At 35.6% G+C, this 20,170-nt stretch overlaps 2 protein-coding genes and 1 pseudogene across 2 annotated transcripts; 1 reads left to right on the top strand and 2 right to left on the bottom strand.

The window, feature by feature from the left end:
* The first annotated feature begins 11,962 nt into the window (after positions 1-11,962).
* LOC145122277 (putative mitochondrial protein AtMg00300 pseudogene) lies at positions 11,963-12,640 on the top strand (annotated as a pseudogene).
* Positions 12,641-15,974: 3,334 nt separating this feature from the next.
* On the bottom strand, positions 15,975-18,373 carry LOC145107119 (uncharacterized). Its single transcript, XM_079043987.1, has 4 exons — positions 18,260-18,373; positions 16,675-17,489; positions 16,368-16,535; positions 15,975-16,275 (listed from the first exon to the last, which is right to left on the bottom strand). The coding sequence occupies exons 2-4, from the start codon at positions 16,816-16,818 to the stop codon at positions 15,985-15,987; spliced, it is 603 nt and encodes a 200-aa protein (XP_078900113.1). The 5' UTR covers positions 16,819-17,489; positions 18,260-18,373; the 3' UTR covers positions 15,975-15,984.
* On the bottom strand, positions 16,849-17,572 carry LOC145122266 (F-box/FBD/LRR-repeat protein At1g13570-like). The gene is made up of 2 exons (XM_079057894.1): positions 17,566-17,572; positions 16,849-17,489 (listed from the first exon to the last, which is right to left on the bottom strand). Exons 1-2 carry the CDS (start codon positions 17,570-17,572, stop codon positions 16,849-16,851), a joined length of 648 nt encoding a protein of 215 aa, XP_078914020.1.
* Positions 18,374-20,170: the final 1,797 nt, after the last annotated feature.

Genomic DNA, 20,170 nt, shown 5'->3' with positions numbered 1-20,170 from the left:
ATTGACTTTAGACATGGGAACAGCTCATCCATGTCTTGGGTGTCAAAATCTCGTGTGGTACAGCTCCAAATATTTAGGAAAAAGCTTCTTGGAAAACTTCAAAAATGGACTTCAAAAAATATGGACAATGCATGTGTCGTATGGAATCAAATCGAAGACTCAAAAATCAAATGACTGAGCAACACGCCGAGTTGATAGTGGAGAACTCGTTGTGTTGGATCGTAACTTGGGCAGAAATCACGTTTTTCCTTTGGAACTCGTCGAGTTGTATGTATGCACTCGACGAGTTTCGGCTCTGATCATGCAAATTCTTCTTTCCGCTTCAGTTCTTCAAGGAAGGTATCAAGGTAATACACCTCCTTATTTTCTTCAATAACAAGACTCCTTTTTAACCATTGTAAACATCGGACTCAAATTATCACTCAATTCTTCTAATCTTCTTGTCTACGACTCGACCCCTCACTTTATTTCCTTCACGCTTTAAGAAATCGCTCTAACCTCACCCTAACTTCTGCAAATATCAAAGACAAATACCAAGTAATAAAAAAAACATCAAAATAAAAATCCTAAATTATCCCTAGATACTAGAAGTTTAGAAAGAAAAAGAAAAAACAAACTCTAATGACGGGTTGCCTCCCGCAAGCGCTTCTTTTTGTGCGAGTCTTTAGATGGACTCCCAACTTAATAAACTTTCAATAAACTCAATGCCAATCCATCCGTTGCATTGAATATTTTCTTTGGTGAACCAATTTGTGAAATTTTGCGCTTTGCGTCTAAAATTGGCCAGACGAGCTTTAATTTATAAAACCCAAGAATCTTGATAAAGGTTGGGACCGGTTGGATACTAATTAGAAATGGATCGCGCTTCAGAACTTTCTCCAAAGTTGGAGTCGTCACCCTATGCTTCGAAACATAAACCGGAAATACAGGGGGCCATGTCGTGGTAACGGTCAAACCACAGGTTGGTTCCTGCAATTCAGCTTGTTCTTGTCCTTCGTCTGACCTCTCTGCTAGCAACCTTTCCAGCTCCTCCAAATCTTTTTCTGGATTAAATTCTTCATACTGTAAATTTAGCTCTTGTGACTCAGATTGTTCTTGGTCGTTAGACAAGATGTTATCTAACCATCTTCCAAATATCTCCAAATCATCATCCGAGTCATACTCCTCATCTTCTTGCTTAATTTCCTATACTACTTCCTCAAGAAATGCATCAAAAGCATCGAGATTTGGAAAATAGATAATAATAAATATTAAAACAAAAACTCGTAACTTTATATGAGATAAATCTCACATAAAGGATCGATAATACTAGCAATTAAAATAAATTTTAGAACCGTTCCCCGGCAACGGCGGAAAAAACTTGATGTGTGTAAAACCAACTAGTTTTAATCCTACTTTTTAAATATAAATTTAACACACAAAAGGCAGTGTACCTGTCAATTGGTGGTATAGTTTTTTAGTAAGCAGGGTATCGAACTCAGGGAACGGTAAATTTTTAAATTAACTACTAGTACTATTTAAAAACAAATAATAAAAGAATGGGTTTTCTCTAGTTTTGCAAGACTAGAAAACTTAAATATCTAACTAAAACTCAAACAAAACAAATAACAGCTAGAGAGTAAAAATCAACTAAATTCAATGGTAAAGGAGACTTCTGTTTAGGTTTGGCTCATTTGATCCTATGGTTGATTTTATGAAAAGTGCAATGGATTAATTCTTCTTTGGCTACCGATTAAGATGATTAGGTTCACGTTCGCTATTACTAATCCTTAGAGAACAACTTAATCTAAGCAGTGGCCAGTTGCTTAAATTAATAAATTTCCTAGTTTATTTATTCGGGTTAAGTAAGACTTGTAGTGGTTAACTAAATTGGTCCTTCAATTAACCTCTTGCTGATGGTTCGTCACACAAGCTCACACATTAATTTTCCTATTCTCTATTAACTCAAGTTTCACGTTTGCTATTCCTAGGCATATAACAATGTTTTCACATAAATCATATGAGATTAGCAATTAAGAGATGGTCATGCAACTTAATTACAGGTTAATTAACAGAAAATAGTCATAATTAACACATAAGGGTCTTTAACAAGCTTAGCAAAACAAATCACCAAATAAGAATAATCCAAATCATAAAATCAACACATAATCACAAAATTTGTCTTTCCTAAACAGAAGAAAATAGTTTTAGCTCATGATTACAGTAAAACTAAAATCAAAAACGAAGTCAAGTAACTCAAACATAGTTCAATTAAAAGAATAAGTAAGAATGGACTTGAATTTGCCTTGATTCTTCTTAAAATTGGATCTAGGGTTGATTCTCTGGCTTCCAGCACCATAGCAGGTCTTCTAATCGCAGCTTTTCCTCCAAGGGTTTCTTCTATATGCTAGGGTATCGGGCAGGAACGCCCTTTATATAGATTTTCACAAAACAGAGGTGACTCGTCCAGTGACCGACTCGGCGAGTCCGTCACTTAAAACCCGTGCACGGCAAGTCAGCGTCCAGAATCGCAAAAGTTCAACGTGACTCGTCGAGTTGAGGCCCAACTCGTCGAGTCCGTTTGGAATCAGCATTTTATCAAAACACGAAAGTCGTCCGAAATTGTGTTTAGTTTTCAGAACATTTTGAATCTCGTTAATCGGAGTTACGGTTCATGGGGATATGGCCAAAACACGGAAGATGGGTCAAGCTGTCCAGCAACATCCTTCTTTCTTCAAAATCCAAGATCCAAGCCTCCAATCGCTAGTTCTGCTTCCTTTTCCATCCGAGCACTTCTTATGAACTGAAAATATAATTTAAACGTAATTAAGCATCTTTTGTTCCATAATTGCATTAAAATGGTCAAAAAGTATTAATATTTTGTACGTTGTCAAAAATTACGTTCTTTGACACTCAATAATGTGGTCAAACTACTTAAACCAAAGACAAATGACAAAAAAGTAATTGTAAAGCATATTTTGTATTCTAATTCTAAAACCTCTATGGGAACGATTAGCTTGAGAAATAACGAAGAATCAATATTTTGTACGTTGTCAAAAATTAGGTTCTTTGAAAAAAATAATCTACTTCCACTTTATACATTGTGTTCTTGATATAGGCAAAGAGAGATGATTTTGGGGTGTTAGTAGTTCTAAGCAACATGAATAAATGATTTTGGGGTGTTAGTAGTTCTAAGCAACATGAATAAATGTTGCAACATGAGGGCTAAGAAGTGTCTTAAAAAATAGTCATTATATTTCTAGTTTTCTTTATGTTTGTATGAATCTGTAACTTTATTTAGTGTTTTTCTAAATGACCTCTATGTCGAAAAATGTAATAGGATTTCTAGAAAAATGGATGAACAAACCAAGCAACAACCACCTTTAACTAAGATTGGTCAACTTCAGTTTTTTGTTGTTGGCCTTAACCTCAATGTAAAAGTGGTGATTTCGAAGATGATCACGATAAGAGGTCGTAATGGGACTCAAACGCTCAACATGCATCTTAGATAATGTTTGGACTTGACCTTCATACGATAATGAGAGGATTGGGACACACGACTTTATAATAGTGTCAAGTTGTATTTTGCTAGAAATTCAATAAACTAGTATGTGTTTTACTTTCCGGTATTCAAATTGGTTGATGGGTTCAATTCTTAAAACACCCTGATTCTCGAGTATTTGCAAGTGTATGATACTAAGTGGAAATTCAATCGTTTTGATATTTTCATTATGTACTAGTTTGGTTTTTTTGATAAGGTTATGTTTGTTCAAGGGTTACACTAAAATGGGTGAGGATTATTGGTGATTTAAGTCTCACCATGTCATTTTATGTAATTGGAACTAACATGTGAGCTAAGGGGATTCATAATTTGTACTCTAATATATGTAAGGGGTTGTGCGGAGTGCACACATGTATAAGATCCAATTAGAATCCGGTTCGACGACAAGTCGGGGGTCCAGGGGCAGCGCCCCTTTGGCGGGGTCCAAGTGGCAGAGTCATTGACTAGGGTTCCACTGAACTCTTCAAAATTTACTTATGGGAACATAGTGGGAAATTCAAATTCTTGAGGTTGATTATCGTAAAACTAACGAAATTCATTAGTTTTGGAAACCCTAAATCCTCATTAAAATCTGGATTATCCTGACTTGCTTCCAAAGCAACCCATGACGGCCAACCCTAAGAGGCAAACTCTAATCTCGTTTATTATATAAACGGCTATTCTCTTTGAGAAGATACACACAAAAATCGTTAGTTCTCTTTTTCTTCAGACGAACAGTGAATCCTTCTAGCAATTTGGCTTTCGATTTCTGTGTCTATAATCGCAAGTGTCCTTTTGGATTATCCAATGCTGAATTTCTTGCAACTCATGCATAGGATAGAAATATCAGTTCGGAAAGTGTTCACACGATCCAAGGGGTATCCAGATCTCCAACATAAACCCTATTTCATCCAACAGTTCATGTGATAACGACAATAACATCACTAAGTTTTACACATTGTCATCAATTTTTTCACATCAACAGTGTATCGAGTAACATACTTAGAATTAATTTGTCTACTTCCAGATCAATCTAAATGGGAAACACACAATCAAGTGATTTTTGTCAAACCATCGTTGATGGACTAATGCTCAGGAAACCTAAAGCATTTTATGTTTATTTAATAAAATTATTATCTGTCATTCACAATGTGAACATTGTGGTGCTATTTATGTTGAATGTAATTGAGTTTCATTTTTATGTAATCGAATTTTATGTTTATGCAATTGAAAATAATCCTAATTCAAATATCATACATTTGGTTAAAAGAAGACATAATACAAAACAATAAACATGAAAAACTACTTTCATATATAAAATGATAAAAGATACACCTATAATCCTAATAGACTCCAATATACTTAGTGGAATGGTTATGGATCGATTGAGCCTAAAAGTGTTATTGGTGCATTTATCGTTGTACATTTTTCTCTAAACCCTAGCGGTCGTGTTAGGCTTCGTGCTAACCGGTAAGTGCATGAGGTCTAGGATATGGGAAATAGAAAAAAAAACCAAACAAACAAACGTTGACATGATGACTTCTTAGATTCTTTCCTAGTAAGCAAAAATATTTTTAGATTCATGCTTTGATATTTATCGTTGTACATATGTCTTACATGTATCAATATAAGAAAGAAAACCCAAGCTAAAAACATATGAACATTTCCAAAACACGGAGAACTTTTCAAAATGGATTTCTAAAATGCTACATTTTAAGGGACATGCTATTTAAAAATGACATTTTGGATTAACCTCACGAAATTTAACAAACAGAAAAACATATATGACGTTATTTTTAAGTAGAAAGTAACATCGCAGACTCCGAAATCTGATGAGCATTTCCAAAACGTTAAACCAACATTACAAAAATTAAAAAACTTACCGAAACCGAAGAATATTCACATCTAAGAGCATGAAAATGTGATATTTGTTTGAAAAACCAATGACACATAACATCTTAAAGACACCGTTGGAAGAGATGCTTTGAAGACACCGAAACGTCAGATGCTTTGAAACTTGTTGCTATCGATTGAAGAACCATTATCTGTTAGTCGATATTCGGTAATAAATAACTCCCAATTTCTTTCTCTGACTTCCTTTTCATTGATTTCTCTAAAGCGCCCAATTTCTCTAATTTCTTTTTCATTTTCGGTCAATTTATTTTTCTATGATTTCTTACTCTAATCTGGTTCGGTGGTTCACACAAAATCATTGTTCGAGCCTTCTGATTTTTGATACAGCGATTCTAATTCAGTGATTTGGGCATCATTCTGCTTTTGGGCGAGTTTTCATTATTCTCATTTTAATTTCAGAAGTGATTTATGTTTAGTGTTTTTGTTATTGTTTTAGAATTCAGTTTTTTTTCCTTGTTGGATGTTCCAGTGAAAGCCTTTTATTTAATTACAGGGAAAAAGAGTGAATCGTGGCTCAATCTCTTGTTGGATTTTTCATATTTGTATCTGATTTCTTCACTGTTTCATAAATTAGATTTAGGTTTTGTTGTTTCAGAAATTGGATTTAGGTAAGCTCATTCGATATATGTGTTTATTTAGGTTTGTTTCAGAAATCTAATTTATTTCTTATTTATCTGATTTCTTCTCTATTTGATTACAGGAAAAAAGAGTTTGGGCTCCGAAATCATATTTGTATCTAATTTCTCCATTGTTTCTAAACTCAGATTTGGGTAATTTCTCTAATGTTTTCTCCAAGTTTAAGCTCTGAAATCATATTTGTTTTTTATTTCTCTACTGTCTCAACAATCAGATTTGTATAGGCTGATTCATAATTCAGATTTTAAGATTTTGGTGAGTTTATTTTTGAAATTTGTTTGTGTTCAATATTTGTTGTCTAAACATTCTTTCTAAACTTGTGTGATGTGAAGCAGGAGCAATATTATTCTTGTAGATATGGCTCTTGTTCAATTGAAAACTATATTTGAACAAATGCAATATTTTGAATATATATTTGGTTTTTTGTTTGATTGTTTCAAATTAGTTTCTTTAGTTGCTGAATTAAAAAAATATTGTTTAAAACTTCAGTCCAATTTAACAAATGGTGAACAATATAATATTGATGGAATTGAGTTACAAATATTGCAGAAAACATTTGTTGGATGAAGCACCCACAAATTTGTAGGTTTTTGTTTGTATTATTTGCTTGATTATAAAATTTACTGCATTTTTTATTTTATAATTCTTATATATATATATATATATATATATATATATATATATATATATATATATATATGTGTGTGTGTGTGTGTGTGTTTTCTATATTGTACGATACATATATAAGGGCATAAATTTTTTATCTCGCCCTGGGTAGTAAAAAACAATGCACCGGCCCTGGGTGCAACCAAAAGGAAAAATACATTTTATATATTCTGAAATTTAGATGGATCCAATTCCGACGTGGAAGTCATTTTGGCTAATGGTCCATCTCAAACATGATGGTCATTTCGGCTAATGCTTAAAAGTTTCGTCAGGTACATATATTTAGGGATGGGCATTTGGACCTGGTGAACCGGACGGGACCGGATCAGACCGTTTTTTGGACCCCAGGGCCGGTTCTCGGTTCTAGGATTTCAGCAAAACCGGTCCGGTTTTTTTACCGGTCCGGTGTGGTCGGTTTCGGGTAAAAACCGGTTTTGGACGGGCTTATTTTTAAAAAAAAATCGTATTTTGTAAAATACCTTAAACAAGCATAGCTTATTCGTTTTATATCGGATTAACATGCAGTTTATTCCAACGTGTAATTTAGAGTCTGTAGATAATTTTACACTATAATTTTGTTGTTTTTGGTGTTATATCTGATGAGTTACAATCCTTCAAAAATAAGATATCAAAGTTGAAATATTTAATCTTTTCAGTTACAAATTTAAACTTTTGTATTCTATGAAAATTTTTAAATAAGCATATCTCATTCGTTTTAAGTCGGAGTAACATGCAGTTTTTTCTAACATGTAATTTAGAGTTTTTAGATGATTTTATACTATAATTTTGTTGTTTTTGATATTATATTCAATGAGTAATAATGCTTCAAATATGAGATATCAAAGCTGAAACAGTTCAACTTTTTAACAAGAAATTTAAAGTTTTGTATTCTATGAATTTTTTTAAACAAGCATATCTCATTCGTTTTAAGTCGGATTGACATTCGGTTTCTTCCAACGTCTAATTTAGAGTTTGCAAATGATTTTAGACTATAATTTTGTTGATTTGGGTGTTATTCAATGAGTTACATTCCTTCAAAGATGAGATATTAAAACTGAAATATTTCAGCTTTTCAGCAAGCTAAACTTAAACTTTTGTATTCTGTGAAATTCTTTAAACAAGCATATATCTCATTCGTTTTAAGTCGGATTGACATGCGTTTTTTTTCCAACGTGTAATTTAGAGTTTCTAGATGATTTTAGACTATAATTTTGTTGTTTTTGGTGTTATATTTAATGAGTTACAATCCTTCAAACAAATGTATAAAGTATAAATAATCAAAGTTTGACTGGTCCAAATGGCACAATAAACGAAAACGTATTCATTTTTACGAGTTGTACCGTATCAAACCCAAAAAAGTATTCATTTTAACGAGTTGTAACGTATCAAACCCAACAACATATTCGTTTTAACGAGTTGTATCAAACCCAAAAGCGCGTTATAACAAGTTGTGTCGTATGCATATAAAGTTGTACCGATCGAAACGGGTCCAAGTAGGGATGAGCATATGGACCGGTGAACCTGCCGGAACCGGAACCCGAAGGAACCGGTCGGGTCGGGACCGATACTATAATGTTGTCAATTTTTGGAACCGGGAACCGGTATGAACCGGTCATTGGAAGCGGCCCAAAACCAGGAACCGGACCGGACAACATTTAAAAAAAACCTACGACTTTTGCGGTTTGGATTTCTGAATTGGACGTCAAAAAAAAAACAGCACGAAGCTTTAAATATCTTCTTTAAACTTCAACTTAATATGTAATAAGAAAACATATCGATTAAATATCTTCTTTCAACACTTAAGTTATACTTTTGAAACTTAACTTTTTAATATTCATTAACCTATTACAAATCATAAAGCTTCACTGTTACATCCTCCATCTAACACATAATTAAGCTTCTTTGGTTTGTAACTAAATAATTCGGTTGCATGGATGTTAAAATAATAAGCTCATCACGCATATATTTAAACAAATATCATTTAATACGTACACTAATTTATTAAATAAACTATAACCAAATATGTAGCTACGTCATCATGGAATTCATCTTAAACATTAACTCCTTAACCCAACAGGACACCCTCAAACAACCTAATAATCCATTGCTTTCTTTTAGACCCTCCGATTAAGTATATTTTTTAAAATGAAAATCCTCTCACTGACCCAATTATATTTGCTTGGTTACCCATCGCATTTATCAAACAATTAGCTAAACAAAAACCTACAAGAACCGGCATAAACCTAAAGTCCTAAACCGTAACCGAAACATTTCTCAAAATACGTTGCTATTTCTCGAAGGCCGGTTCCGACATCGAAGACCCGACAAAAACCAGAACCGGTAGTACCGGCGGCCCGATTCGGTTCTTGATTTCGGCCGAAGCCGGTTCCCGGGTCGGGCCGGTTCCGGCCGGTTCGGTTCGTTTGCTCATGCCTAGGTCCAAGAACCGGAAAACCCGGTCCTGGACCGGACATAGACCTGGACCCAGTAAGTCTCATCCGGTCCGGTCCACGATCCACAATATTCTCCGAAACCGCTCCGATCCAAGAGTCGGTCCGGTCCGATTCTGTCCGGTCCAATCCAAATGTTCACCCCTACATATATTCACATCAATTATGTGGTCCTTTTGTGATTATCGTCTAATAATTTCAAACAAAAATGTTATATTTAAAAAAATTGTCTTATCCGGGTTTTTTTTTTAACCGGCAAATATAAATAAATAATTTACACCTAATTAACACCAAATTTCACTTATGTCCGAGACTTGAACCCTCAACCTCAAGTAGGAACGTCCTGATACCCTTGATACCCCTTGAGACCACCGGGCTAGAGGCCCTTTGGTTCTTATCCGGTTAATAAATTTTTTAACATGCAAAAAACATTAAACTCAAATCAATTGTCTTTTTGTTTTCAAATTTGTTGATTTAGCTCGAGTGTTGCCGATGTTGCATTACATAACTATGCCCAAAAATTCCATATTCAACGAGATACAAATTACTTTCACACATGCTACTTGACATGAGGATTAATGAACGATTTCATTGGCCTCTTAGGAATTATGCCTCAAAATCACAAAATCCATGTCATGACCATCAACCTAGAACCACATCAGGAGTTCTTTCTAAATAAAGGCCAACATTTTCCAATCAAAACCTACAGACGACCAGCACTTGGATCTTCAGTAATATAAACAAACTACATTAGATTTTAGTATTTCTGTTTCAACCAATCTAATTTGGAGCACAAACAGATTCGGCTTCCCTTTGTTCTTCAACATAGATGTTTGCTATGATCATTGCATCTCTCTTCCCCGATGCACCGATGCATAATACAAACCTCAGATCATCAGTCTCTTCTTCATGCACACAACCATTTACAACTATTTACACATGCCACAACAAACCAAAAATCAAGTATAACTTTTAATGACGGTCTTTATTTATTTATTCTTATTCTTAAACAAATTTATCAAACAAACTTTCTAGGATTGTAACAACTGTTTGTTTTATTTCAAGGACTTAAAATGTAAAACAATGAAAAGCCAAGGACTTGTAGCTATGAGAACTCAACTTGACCAAGGTACTTTGTGAAAATAAGGAAAATGTAAGGGTAGCAAAGCAAATAGGTTAAACAAGTCTGTTTTAATTAGAGGAGAGATTCTACAGAGATCTCACATTTAATTGGTATGAAGCTGTGTGGAAGTTTCCTTCAAACTTCAACATTGGATGATTTCTAGAATACCATTTTACACATGTGGTTTTAATTTGTCAAGAATGAGTGGTAGCATGTTTGTCAAGAATGGATGGTAGCATTTTTGTCAAGCTTGGATGGTAATAGACAATTGAATTCATACATTCATTTGCCTATAAAAGGAAATGAAACCAAGCTTATTAAAAACACCACACCTCAAATTACATCTTCATTTTTCTCTTATATTCATACAAATATATATTTGATATATTTGTTTTTCTTTCCTCTATCTCTGTAAACACTGAATATTATAGTAAATTGGTTCTAGGCTTCCTCCGCCCGTGGTTTTTCCCGATTTGGGTTTCCACGTAAATATCGCGTGTTTTTTCTTTTTATCGTTCGATTTATTCTTGGTTGATTATTCAAATAGTTTTATATTCCATTGAATCGCTATCGTGATATTTGGGTTTTATACTTCGATCTTGAAGTTATCGATTATTTATTGTAGTCGATTTGTCTACAATTGGTATCAGAGCTATCCGGGTTTTCCGATAACGATTCGTAAAAAAAACTATTTTCAACCATGTCATCGATGAAGTACGATATTCCTTTACTTGACAGAAACACAAGATTCCCTCTCTGGCAAGTAAAGATGAAAGATGTGTTGATCCAAATGGATCTCCACAAAGCACTATTAGGAATGGAGAAAATGCCGGCAACTTGGTCGACTGAGGAAAAGGAGATGAAAGATCTGAAGGCGTCGTCGCAGATCCGTCTGCATCTTTCTAACGACGTTCTCCAAGATGTGTTGAAAGAGACATCTGCAACGGCTCTCTGGCTAAAACTCGAGCAGCTACTTATGACGAAAAGTTTGCCCAACAAGCTACACTTGAAGCAACGACTTTTTAACCTAAAGATGGGTGAAGGTAGTTCTTTGTCTGATCACCTCTCTACCTTTAAAGAGCTTGTAGGAAATCTGGAGAATATGGACGTCAAATACGAAGATGAAGACTTAGCGTTATTTTTATTATCTTCTCTCCCAGACTCCTACGATCACTTTCGTGACACCATTATCTATTCTCGGGACACTCTTGTCCTTGACGAGGTAATGACTGGTCTTGATTCAAAGGAAAAGATGAAGCAGATAGTTGGGAACAGTAGCAGCGATTCTAAAGCCGAAGGTCTCAACATCAGAGGGAGACCTAACGAGAGAAGTAGCTCTTCACAAAACCGATCTAGATCTAAGTCCAAAGCCAATCGCAAGTATTGCAATTATTGCCACAAGAAGGGACATCTGATCGATGAATGTTTCAAGTTAAAGAACAAGGAGAAAGCAAAGGCAATCGCAAAGGGAAAAACAACCAATAACACCGTTGAAGCCGATGTTGCGGTTCCGATGGCGAGCTTCTATCCGTTTCAGACTACGGTTTAATGACCACGAGTGAGTGGGTACTTGATTCAGCGTGTACTTTTCATATGAGCTCCAACCGAAGCGTTTTTCATTCATATGAAAAGGTTAATGAAGGCCACGTTCTAATGGGTAACGACATTTCGTGTCGTATTATTGGACGGGGTACACTCAGGTTCCGCATGTTCGATGGCGTTGTTCGAACGATTCAAGATGTGAAGCACGTATCCGGTCTTAGGCGAAATTTACTAAGTCTCGGTACTTTCGAGAAGAAAGGTTACGAGTTTGTTGGCAAAGACGGGAAACTCCATATTTTCAAGGAAGGTTCTGTGATCATCCGAGGAGTTAGAAAATCCGCAAACCTTTACATTATGGATGGGCAAGTTATCTCCGGCGAAGTCTCGGTATGTTCTAAATCCCTCTCCAACGTTGATCGCTCTCGTCTATGGCACCTCAGGCTCGCTCACATGTCATACCATGGTATGAATGAACTAAGTCAAAGGGGGTTGCTCGGGGAGCACAAATCAATCGAACTTGAATTCTGTGAAGATTGTGTATTTGGAAAGCAGAAGCGAGTGAGTTTTATCGGTGGCAAACATACGACGAAAGGGCCACTTGACTACATACACTCTGATTTATGGGGACCAGCGAAGGTTATATCAAAAGGTGGAGCCTCTTATATGCTCACGATCATTGACGATTTCTCAAGAAAGGTATGGTCGTTCTTCTTGAAGTCAAAGGGAGAAGTATTCCAAACTTTTAGAGATTGGAAAGTATTGGTTGAAAGCAATCAGGTTTTGAAGTGAAATACCTTCGTACTGATAATGGACTGGAATTTTGTTCTGAAGAATTCAACTCCTATTGCCGTAGGGAAGGAATTACGAGGCATCGCACCGTAGTTCATACACCACAGCAGAACGGCGTAGCGGAACGTATGAACCGCACCATCATGGAGAAGGTCCGATGCATGCTATCTCATTCGAAGTTGCCGAAGCCTTTTTGGGCCGAGGCCGCTTCAACCGCATGCTACATTATCAACTGTTCCCCTTCTCGTGCTATTCAAAAGAAGACCCCATTTGAGCTTTGGTCCGGCCAACCTGCTGATTACATAAAATTGATTCCATTTGGATGTCCAGCATATGCCCGAGTTGATATCGGTAAATTGGAACCGAGGGCAATTAAATGCGTCTTTCTCGGATATCCGACAGGTGTTAAAGGGTTCAAATTATGGAGCCCGGAGCTAAGCAAGGTTTTGACATCTAAAGATGTGACCTTCGATGAAAAAGCCATGCTTCATCCTGTCTCCAACATTCAGACCAGAGAAAATGAAAATTCGGAAAAAGACAAAGTTCGAGTGGAGGTGGAGTTTCCTTTAAATTCATCTTTCGAGGACCAGTCTCATGAAGGTGTTGAGGTTTCTCAACCCTCGAATAATCAACATTCCTCTTCTCATGAGCCAGCCGAAGCTCCAAGCCAACCTCACAGTCCCTCCATTGCAAGAGATAGACCTCGCAGACAGATTGTACCTCCAAAGAGATATGTTCAAGCCAATTATGTCGCTTATGCACTTACAGTTGCCAATGAAGTTGAGTCTGTTCTGGAGCTCACAAGCTACAACGAGGCCATTCAATCCAAACATTCTAATAAGTGGATGGTTGTCATGCACAAGGAGATGGAATCTCTTCAGAAAAATGGCACATGGGATCTCGTTCCAGCTCCAAAGGGTAAGAAGACAGTTAAGTGCAAATGGGTCTACAAGTTGAAGGAGGCTATCCACCCTGGTGACAAACCAAGATATAAAGCTCGTTTGGTAGCCAAAGGCTACAGTCAAATCCCAGGTATCGATTATACCGACATTTTCTCTCCGGTTGTGAAACACACATCAATACGTGTCTTGTTGGGATTAGTTTCCTCTCATGACTATGAATTAGAGCAACTTGATGTTACTACAGCATTCTTAAATGGTGTGCTTGAGGAAGAGATATATATGCAACAACCTGAAGGTTTTGTAGCTCCTGGCAAGGAAAGCTACGTGTGCAAATTGAAGAAGTCTCTTTATGGCCTCAAGCAATCTCCTCGACAATGGTATAAAAGGTTTGACTCATTTATGACCAGTCACAAGCTGAAAAGGTGCACCTACGACAGCTGCGTTTACTACAAAAAGTGTGACGATGGTTCAATGGTCTATCTACTTTTATACGTGGATGACATGTTAATTGCAGCGAAGAATATAAAGGAGATTCAAAAGATAAAAGACCAGTTGAATGTTGAGTTCGATATGAAGGACTTGGGTGCTGCCAAGAAAATTCTAGGAATGGAAATAGTGCGAGACCGTAGTGCAAGAACTCTATACCTTTCTCAACAAAGCTACATTGAGAAGGTTCTGCACCGTTTCAATATGCATGACGCAAAAGAAGTCAGCACTCCTTTCGCAGCCCACTTCAAGCTATCATCCGCCTTAAGTCCTACCACCGAAGAAGATATAGCATACATGGCAAAGGTACCATACTCCAGCGCTGTAGGATCTCTTATGTATGCTATGATTTGTACACGTCCAGATTTGTCATATGCGGTAAGCATGGTGAGCAGATACATGGCGAATCCAGGAAAGGAGCATTGGGTTGCTGTTAAATGGATTTTTCGCTACTTGCGAGGTACTTCCTCTTTATGTCTGCGGTTTGGAAAAACCGATAATGGAGTACTTGGTTATGTGGATTCCGATTATGCAAAGGACTTGGATAAAAGACGATCGATTACAGGGTACGTGTTTACTTTGGGTGATTGCGCAGTTAGCTGGAAAGCGCAGTTACAATCTACTGTAGCGTTATCCACCACTGAAGCCGAATACATGGCTGCTACGGAAGCAGTGAAGGAAGCCTTCTGGTTGAAACGGTTGATAGGTGAGCTTTCAAACAAGTTATCTGTTAACACTGTTTTTTGTGACAATCAAAGTGCAATATTTCTGACGAAGGATCAAATGTTCCATGATCGAACGAAGCATATTGATGTTCGTTATCACTTCATCAGAGATGTTATTGCTAAAGGCGATATTACAGTAAACAAGATCAGCACCAATGATAATCCTGCTGATATGTTCACTAAAAGTCTTCCAATAGCCAAATTCAAAGCATGTTTGGATTTGGTGGGTGTTTCAGATCGCATTTGAGCCTGATAGGCTCGTGGTGGAGGAAGTATATTTACTTTTCGAAATCAATTTTTTCTCATATGGTGTTTGCAGATTCTTATAGAGATTTGGAGTATGATGAGCTGTTGATAAACTGTTTTGCATGATCATTGTGCAAGTTAAAGTTTTTTCATCCTGTCTCATTTGAAGTCAAGGTGGAGATTGTGGAAGTTTCCTTCAAACTTCAACATTGGATGATTTCTAGAATACCATTTTACACATGTGGTTTTAATTTGTCAAGAATGGGTGGTAGCATGTTTGTCAAGAATGGATGGTAGCATTTTTGTCAAGCTTGGATGGTAATAGACAATTGAATTCATACATTCATTTGCCTATAAAAGGAAATGAAACCAAGCTTATTAAAAACACCACACCACAAATTACATCTTCATTTTTCTCTCATATTCATACAAATATATATTTGATATATTTGTTTTTCTTTCCTCTATCTCTGTAAACACTGAATATTATAGTAAATTGGTTCTCGGCTTCCTCCGCCCGTGGTTTTTCCCGATTTGGGTTTCCACGTAAATATCGTGTGTTTTTTCTTTTTATCGTTCGATTTATTCTTGGTTGATTATTCAAATAGTTTTATATTCCGTTGAATCGCTATCGTGATATTTGGGTTTTATACTTCGATCTTGAAGTTATCGATTATTTATTGTAGTCGATTTGTCTACAAGCTGTGAATATATTTTCTCTTTCTCTGTGTACATATGTTTTCAAAATTACATCGATGAATTCATGATTTCGGTTATAGGTATCTATCTACATTTTCGTAAATCATTGTGAATTAAAAAAAGTATATACAACTTTATTTTGAAGGCAGAAGTTTATAGTAGGGCTTTGTGGAAAGAGAGGATGCCATTCTTGTAAAAATAAAATTACAAGAAAACACGCTTTTAAGGATGGAGATATGTAATAATATTAAGATAAATTGCAATGTAGTTGAAGATTCTTACACGATTATGGTTCCGGATCCAAGTAGAACATTTTTGCATTTGTTGATGCTCGAGGGAACTGCATAACATCTTTAGCAATGTCAAATCTTTTTTGAACATCAGAATCTCTACTTGGTCTAATGCTAAAACTTTTGAGAGAAGGGGAATGGGCAAGAAGAAGCTTTATAAAAAGCAGTTCCGGTCCTGATCCTTCTAAAGATATTATCTCCACAGTCTGCAACTGTTTCAATGTATAGTCCAAGCAGTTTGGAGTATCCAAATGATTTGAAGCTGGTCCCACATCAATTTGAGGCTCCTGGAAATATATAAAAATGTAACTGCAGTTAAGCATCCATTTCTTGTATCATATAAGCAAAATAAATTTACTTTTCTCACTTTTTACTTTACCATATACAATTGTATTACAGAACTTTTTAGATTCGGTGAGTTTCGAAGCAAACAAAGAGCACCATGAAGTTGATCCAAATCACCAACTTGAAAATTTCGCAACCTCAAATGCTTTAAGCTATTAACCGGACGCGGAAGCCACTTTGGAATATTTTCTACAGATAAAAACTGTGAAGTGAACGTTATTTTTAAACTTACCTAATAAAACACGAGAATTACATTAGATGAGAGAGGTATGACCACTTTGTGCATACTCCAATTGAGGAAGAGTAAATGATAGGCAATAAAATTTTAGTTCCTAGCATACCTTAAGAGAACTACCATCGATATATAAAGCTTCAATTACAGGCAAGTTACGTAACACCCTTTCCAAATTCATTCTTTCCCCTTGAACAAAATCTCGTATAGCAACTCGAGTAATGCATGGACTATGCAATAGCTGGAGCAACATGGCATCTGGACAAGTGAAGACAGCCAAACTTCAGATTCTTGTAGCCTTGATGTTGAAATTTGATACATTTGTGCATGAATACATGGACAGCTTCTTTAGCTGTGGCAAGCTGATTTGAGGTCCACACAAGTTAGCCCCAAAATCAACATTCCGGAGATAAAGATCTTCAAGATTAAGAAATCCTTCAAACTCAGGTGGTGGCTTGAAGAAGCAGTTTTGGAGTTTCGGTTTTGTCAATTCCAAACAAGAAAACAAATAAGAAGGAAGTTTGTAACGTCGATTAAAATTAGTAAGGATGAGTTCCATGACACCGTTTCTTGATAAGAATGACATCCATTGATCAATGTCTTGGAAGCTATCAAGAGATATGTCTGGTATATGGAGATGAAATTTCAAAATAGGACCCTTGTGTAGGAACAAGACTTGGTTTATGATCCTTATAAACCCATTACGACCAAAAGCTCCATTTTTTGCAAATTTTTTGGAGAAATGCTGATCTAAAACAAGCTCTCTCATTGTGGTCCATCTGTACCTCCAGTTTTTTGATAAAATGGTTGTCCTTACAGCCTCTTCAAGCGGGACCTGCTCTAAGATTGAGTCTATCAAGTGTTCAGGCAAGTTACTGATTCTATCTTCTTTAGCACAAGTGACAACCCTCTTTTTATTTCTCTCTGTTATTAGATTCAGAAAAAAATAAGACCAAATTATTTAAAAGAAAATACAAGGCAATAAGAAACATGGAACAACTTGCCATGTCAGATACTCTTCTCAGTTTCCTTTATTATCACATAACTCATGATAAAGAAATTGTTTTATTTGCAATACTCATGATTTAATGGTTTTAAGCATTTTTCCAAGAAATGTATGTCGATCACATATAACATTCTGTAGCGCTAATAGATATTTATCCAACCTAAGAGCAACATCAGCTATCCAAAAAGTAAAGGTTGAGGCCATATACACAAAGGATTTCAAGAAACATGGAACAAACACAAAGTATGGCAAGTGCATAAATAATCTCAAATGACTGATGGAGGGTTTTATCAGTTAATGGGTTCATTATAAAAACAGTTAAAGGAGCTATCGGAATTTAATAAATACTTTGATGACAAAGGTTATGTAGTGATGAATACGCCAAACATGCTAGCCTCATATATACACACGTGCGTGTGAAAAAGTATAAAAGGAAAAAAATATCATTTTGGGTTCGATTGTGATCACATAATATACGTTCTACTGGCAAAAACTAGATTTTACCGTTCATATTCGAACTCATGTAATAAATCTTCTGGAAATCAGTTTCCTGATTTCTGTTTTCCAGTGGATACGTAATGATCGACAACGACTACCCAAAAACATAGCTAACTGGAACGAACAAAATAAATCCACAGAATTCAAACAAATTAAAACATGGAGGTTTATGAAGAAGAAATTAACTTACTCATCCTACAATCTGACGAACCAAGTAGTTTATCCGTCGGGGTAAAATGTCGAAGAATTGGGAATTAGGGTTTACTATCCACCATAGAGTGAAGTGAGTAAGCTAAATATCCTGGTCTGTGAATTGTGGTTTCCTTCTCACATACGATTACCATTTCGGAACTAGTGCATTTTTTGTTTATTATATTTCTTTAAAATTCTCAATTAATTGCCTATTCCTTATAAAATTGTGTAACGGTCCTTTTATTTGAAAAAACAACAGAAATGATCCTTATTTTTCTTAGAATTTATAGAAATGGTCTCTGAAAAATTATTCTAGCTATAAACTATAACATTTGCCAAATGTTATTAACATGAGCACATCAAACAACAGACACAATGCCTGAACTGGTTCTTTCTTCTCAACACACTATCAATTCTCGCCTTTGAAAGAAATCTCTCTCAGCATTATCTCTCATGAGCATTGTGTTTCTTCAAAGGGCTTTCTTACAAGCTTCTTTCTCAATCACATAAGCTCTCATGGACAGGGTCTTGCTTTTTTCTTAACCGAAAAAATCTCAGCCGCAACTTCATTTTCACTCTTTCTTGCAAGTTTTTACAATGATCAAAGGTTTGTCTTTCCGACCACTTCATTCATTCATCATTCATCCAGTTGTGGAGTTGAGGGAATCAATCAACTGTTCAAAATGTGGAAGCTAATTTTACAGTAATCTTGATGTTCATATGATCTATAGCAGAATAAACAGAGCTCCAAATAGTGTGAGGATCTAGGGTTACAAGTCTCGCCCTCTGTTCCAAAAATCAATCAATACTCTTGGACGACTTTCACTAAAAATGTGTGTTGTTTAATTTGGTATTTTTTGTTTCCTACGTGTATTATTTCATTAAAAGTAACACATAGTCACGATATGCTTCTCAAAGCAATTGGACTTATGATTCTCTCAACTCTCAAAAACTTCCATCAATTGTCTCCGACAGATTGGACCAATTTTTAACAACCTACAAAATCTTATCTCGCATGTGGAACTCCAACTCGGTGAAGGCCGATAAGAATTACAATAAGTGAAACTCCAACTAAGTGAAAATTTTATCTCACGGCAGAACTTTAGTTCACAGAGCAATTATGTATGGTTTGACTCAATAAAATATTAACAATGTTTAATGGTGGTTGTCGAGGCCAACAAAATAAATAACCCTAAAGTTTGTACACTAAAAATTGTATAGTGGTAAAGGATCAAATCCACGAAGATTGGTTCAATTTGTTACTCAATGTAAATCTCGTTGTAATAATACTTATAAGATGACAATAAAAGTAAAATGGGGGTTTTAGTCTTTTGATATTTTTAAAGAAAACTAGATTTAAACTTGAAATAAATAACACAATTAAAAAAAAAGCAAGAATTTGATGTAAATCAATGGGAGAAAGATGGTAGACTTAAGGTTTCAGCATTTGAACACTTGGTAAATATATCATTAGAATCCAAAATGAAATACTTGTCTTAAATCTGTAATTTAGCTATAGTAATCCAAGAAGCTTGAGATTACCTAGAATTTTCTTAGTTATTAAAATAGCTAGAGAAGCTCATAACATATTTCCTTATTTAAAGTCATAATTTCCAATAAGCATTTAATTATTGTAAATTAACTAGCATTAACATCCAAAAAGTCATCAAATCCAAGAGGAGTCAAAAACTTCCACTAGCATGTTGGAGAGAATGTTTTTTATGATTGTGTGAAGTGAAAACTAACACAAGAATCACTTGTTGCTTGCTAATTTGAGGATCCATTACTTAGTCATAGATTTAACAAACTAATCACTACAAATACATTTAAACTCATGAATAAAACATACAAGTAGTAAGAAGATGTTAAAATATAAAACATTCTCATTAAAATTCAAGAACAAGTTCAT

Source organism: Lactuca virosa, chromosome 1 (assembly GCF_052849685.1).
Source record: "Lactuca virosa cultivar CGN04683 chromosome 1, Lactuca_virosa_CGN04683_v6, whole genome shotgun sequence".
In the NCBI taxonomy this organism is placed as follows: domain Eukaryota; kingdom Viridiplantae; phylum Streptophyta; class Magnoliopsida; order Asterales; family Asteraceae; genus Lactuca; species Lactuca virosa.
The sequence above is the reverse complement of the archived record's forward strand: the minus strand, read 5'-3'. Positions and strand labels throughout refer to the sequence as shown.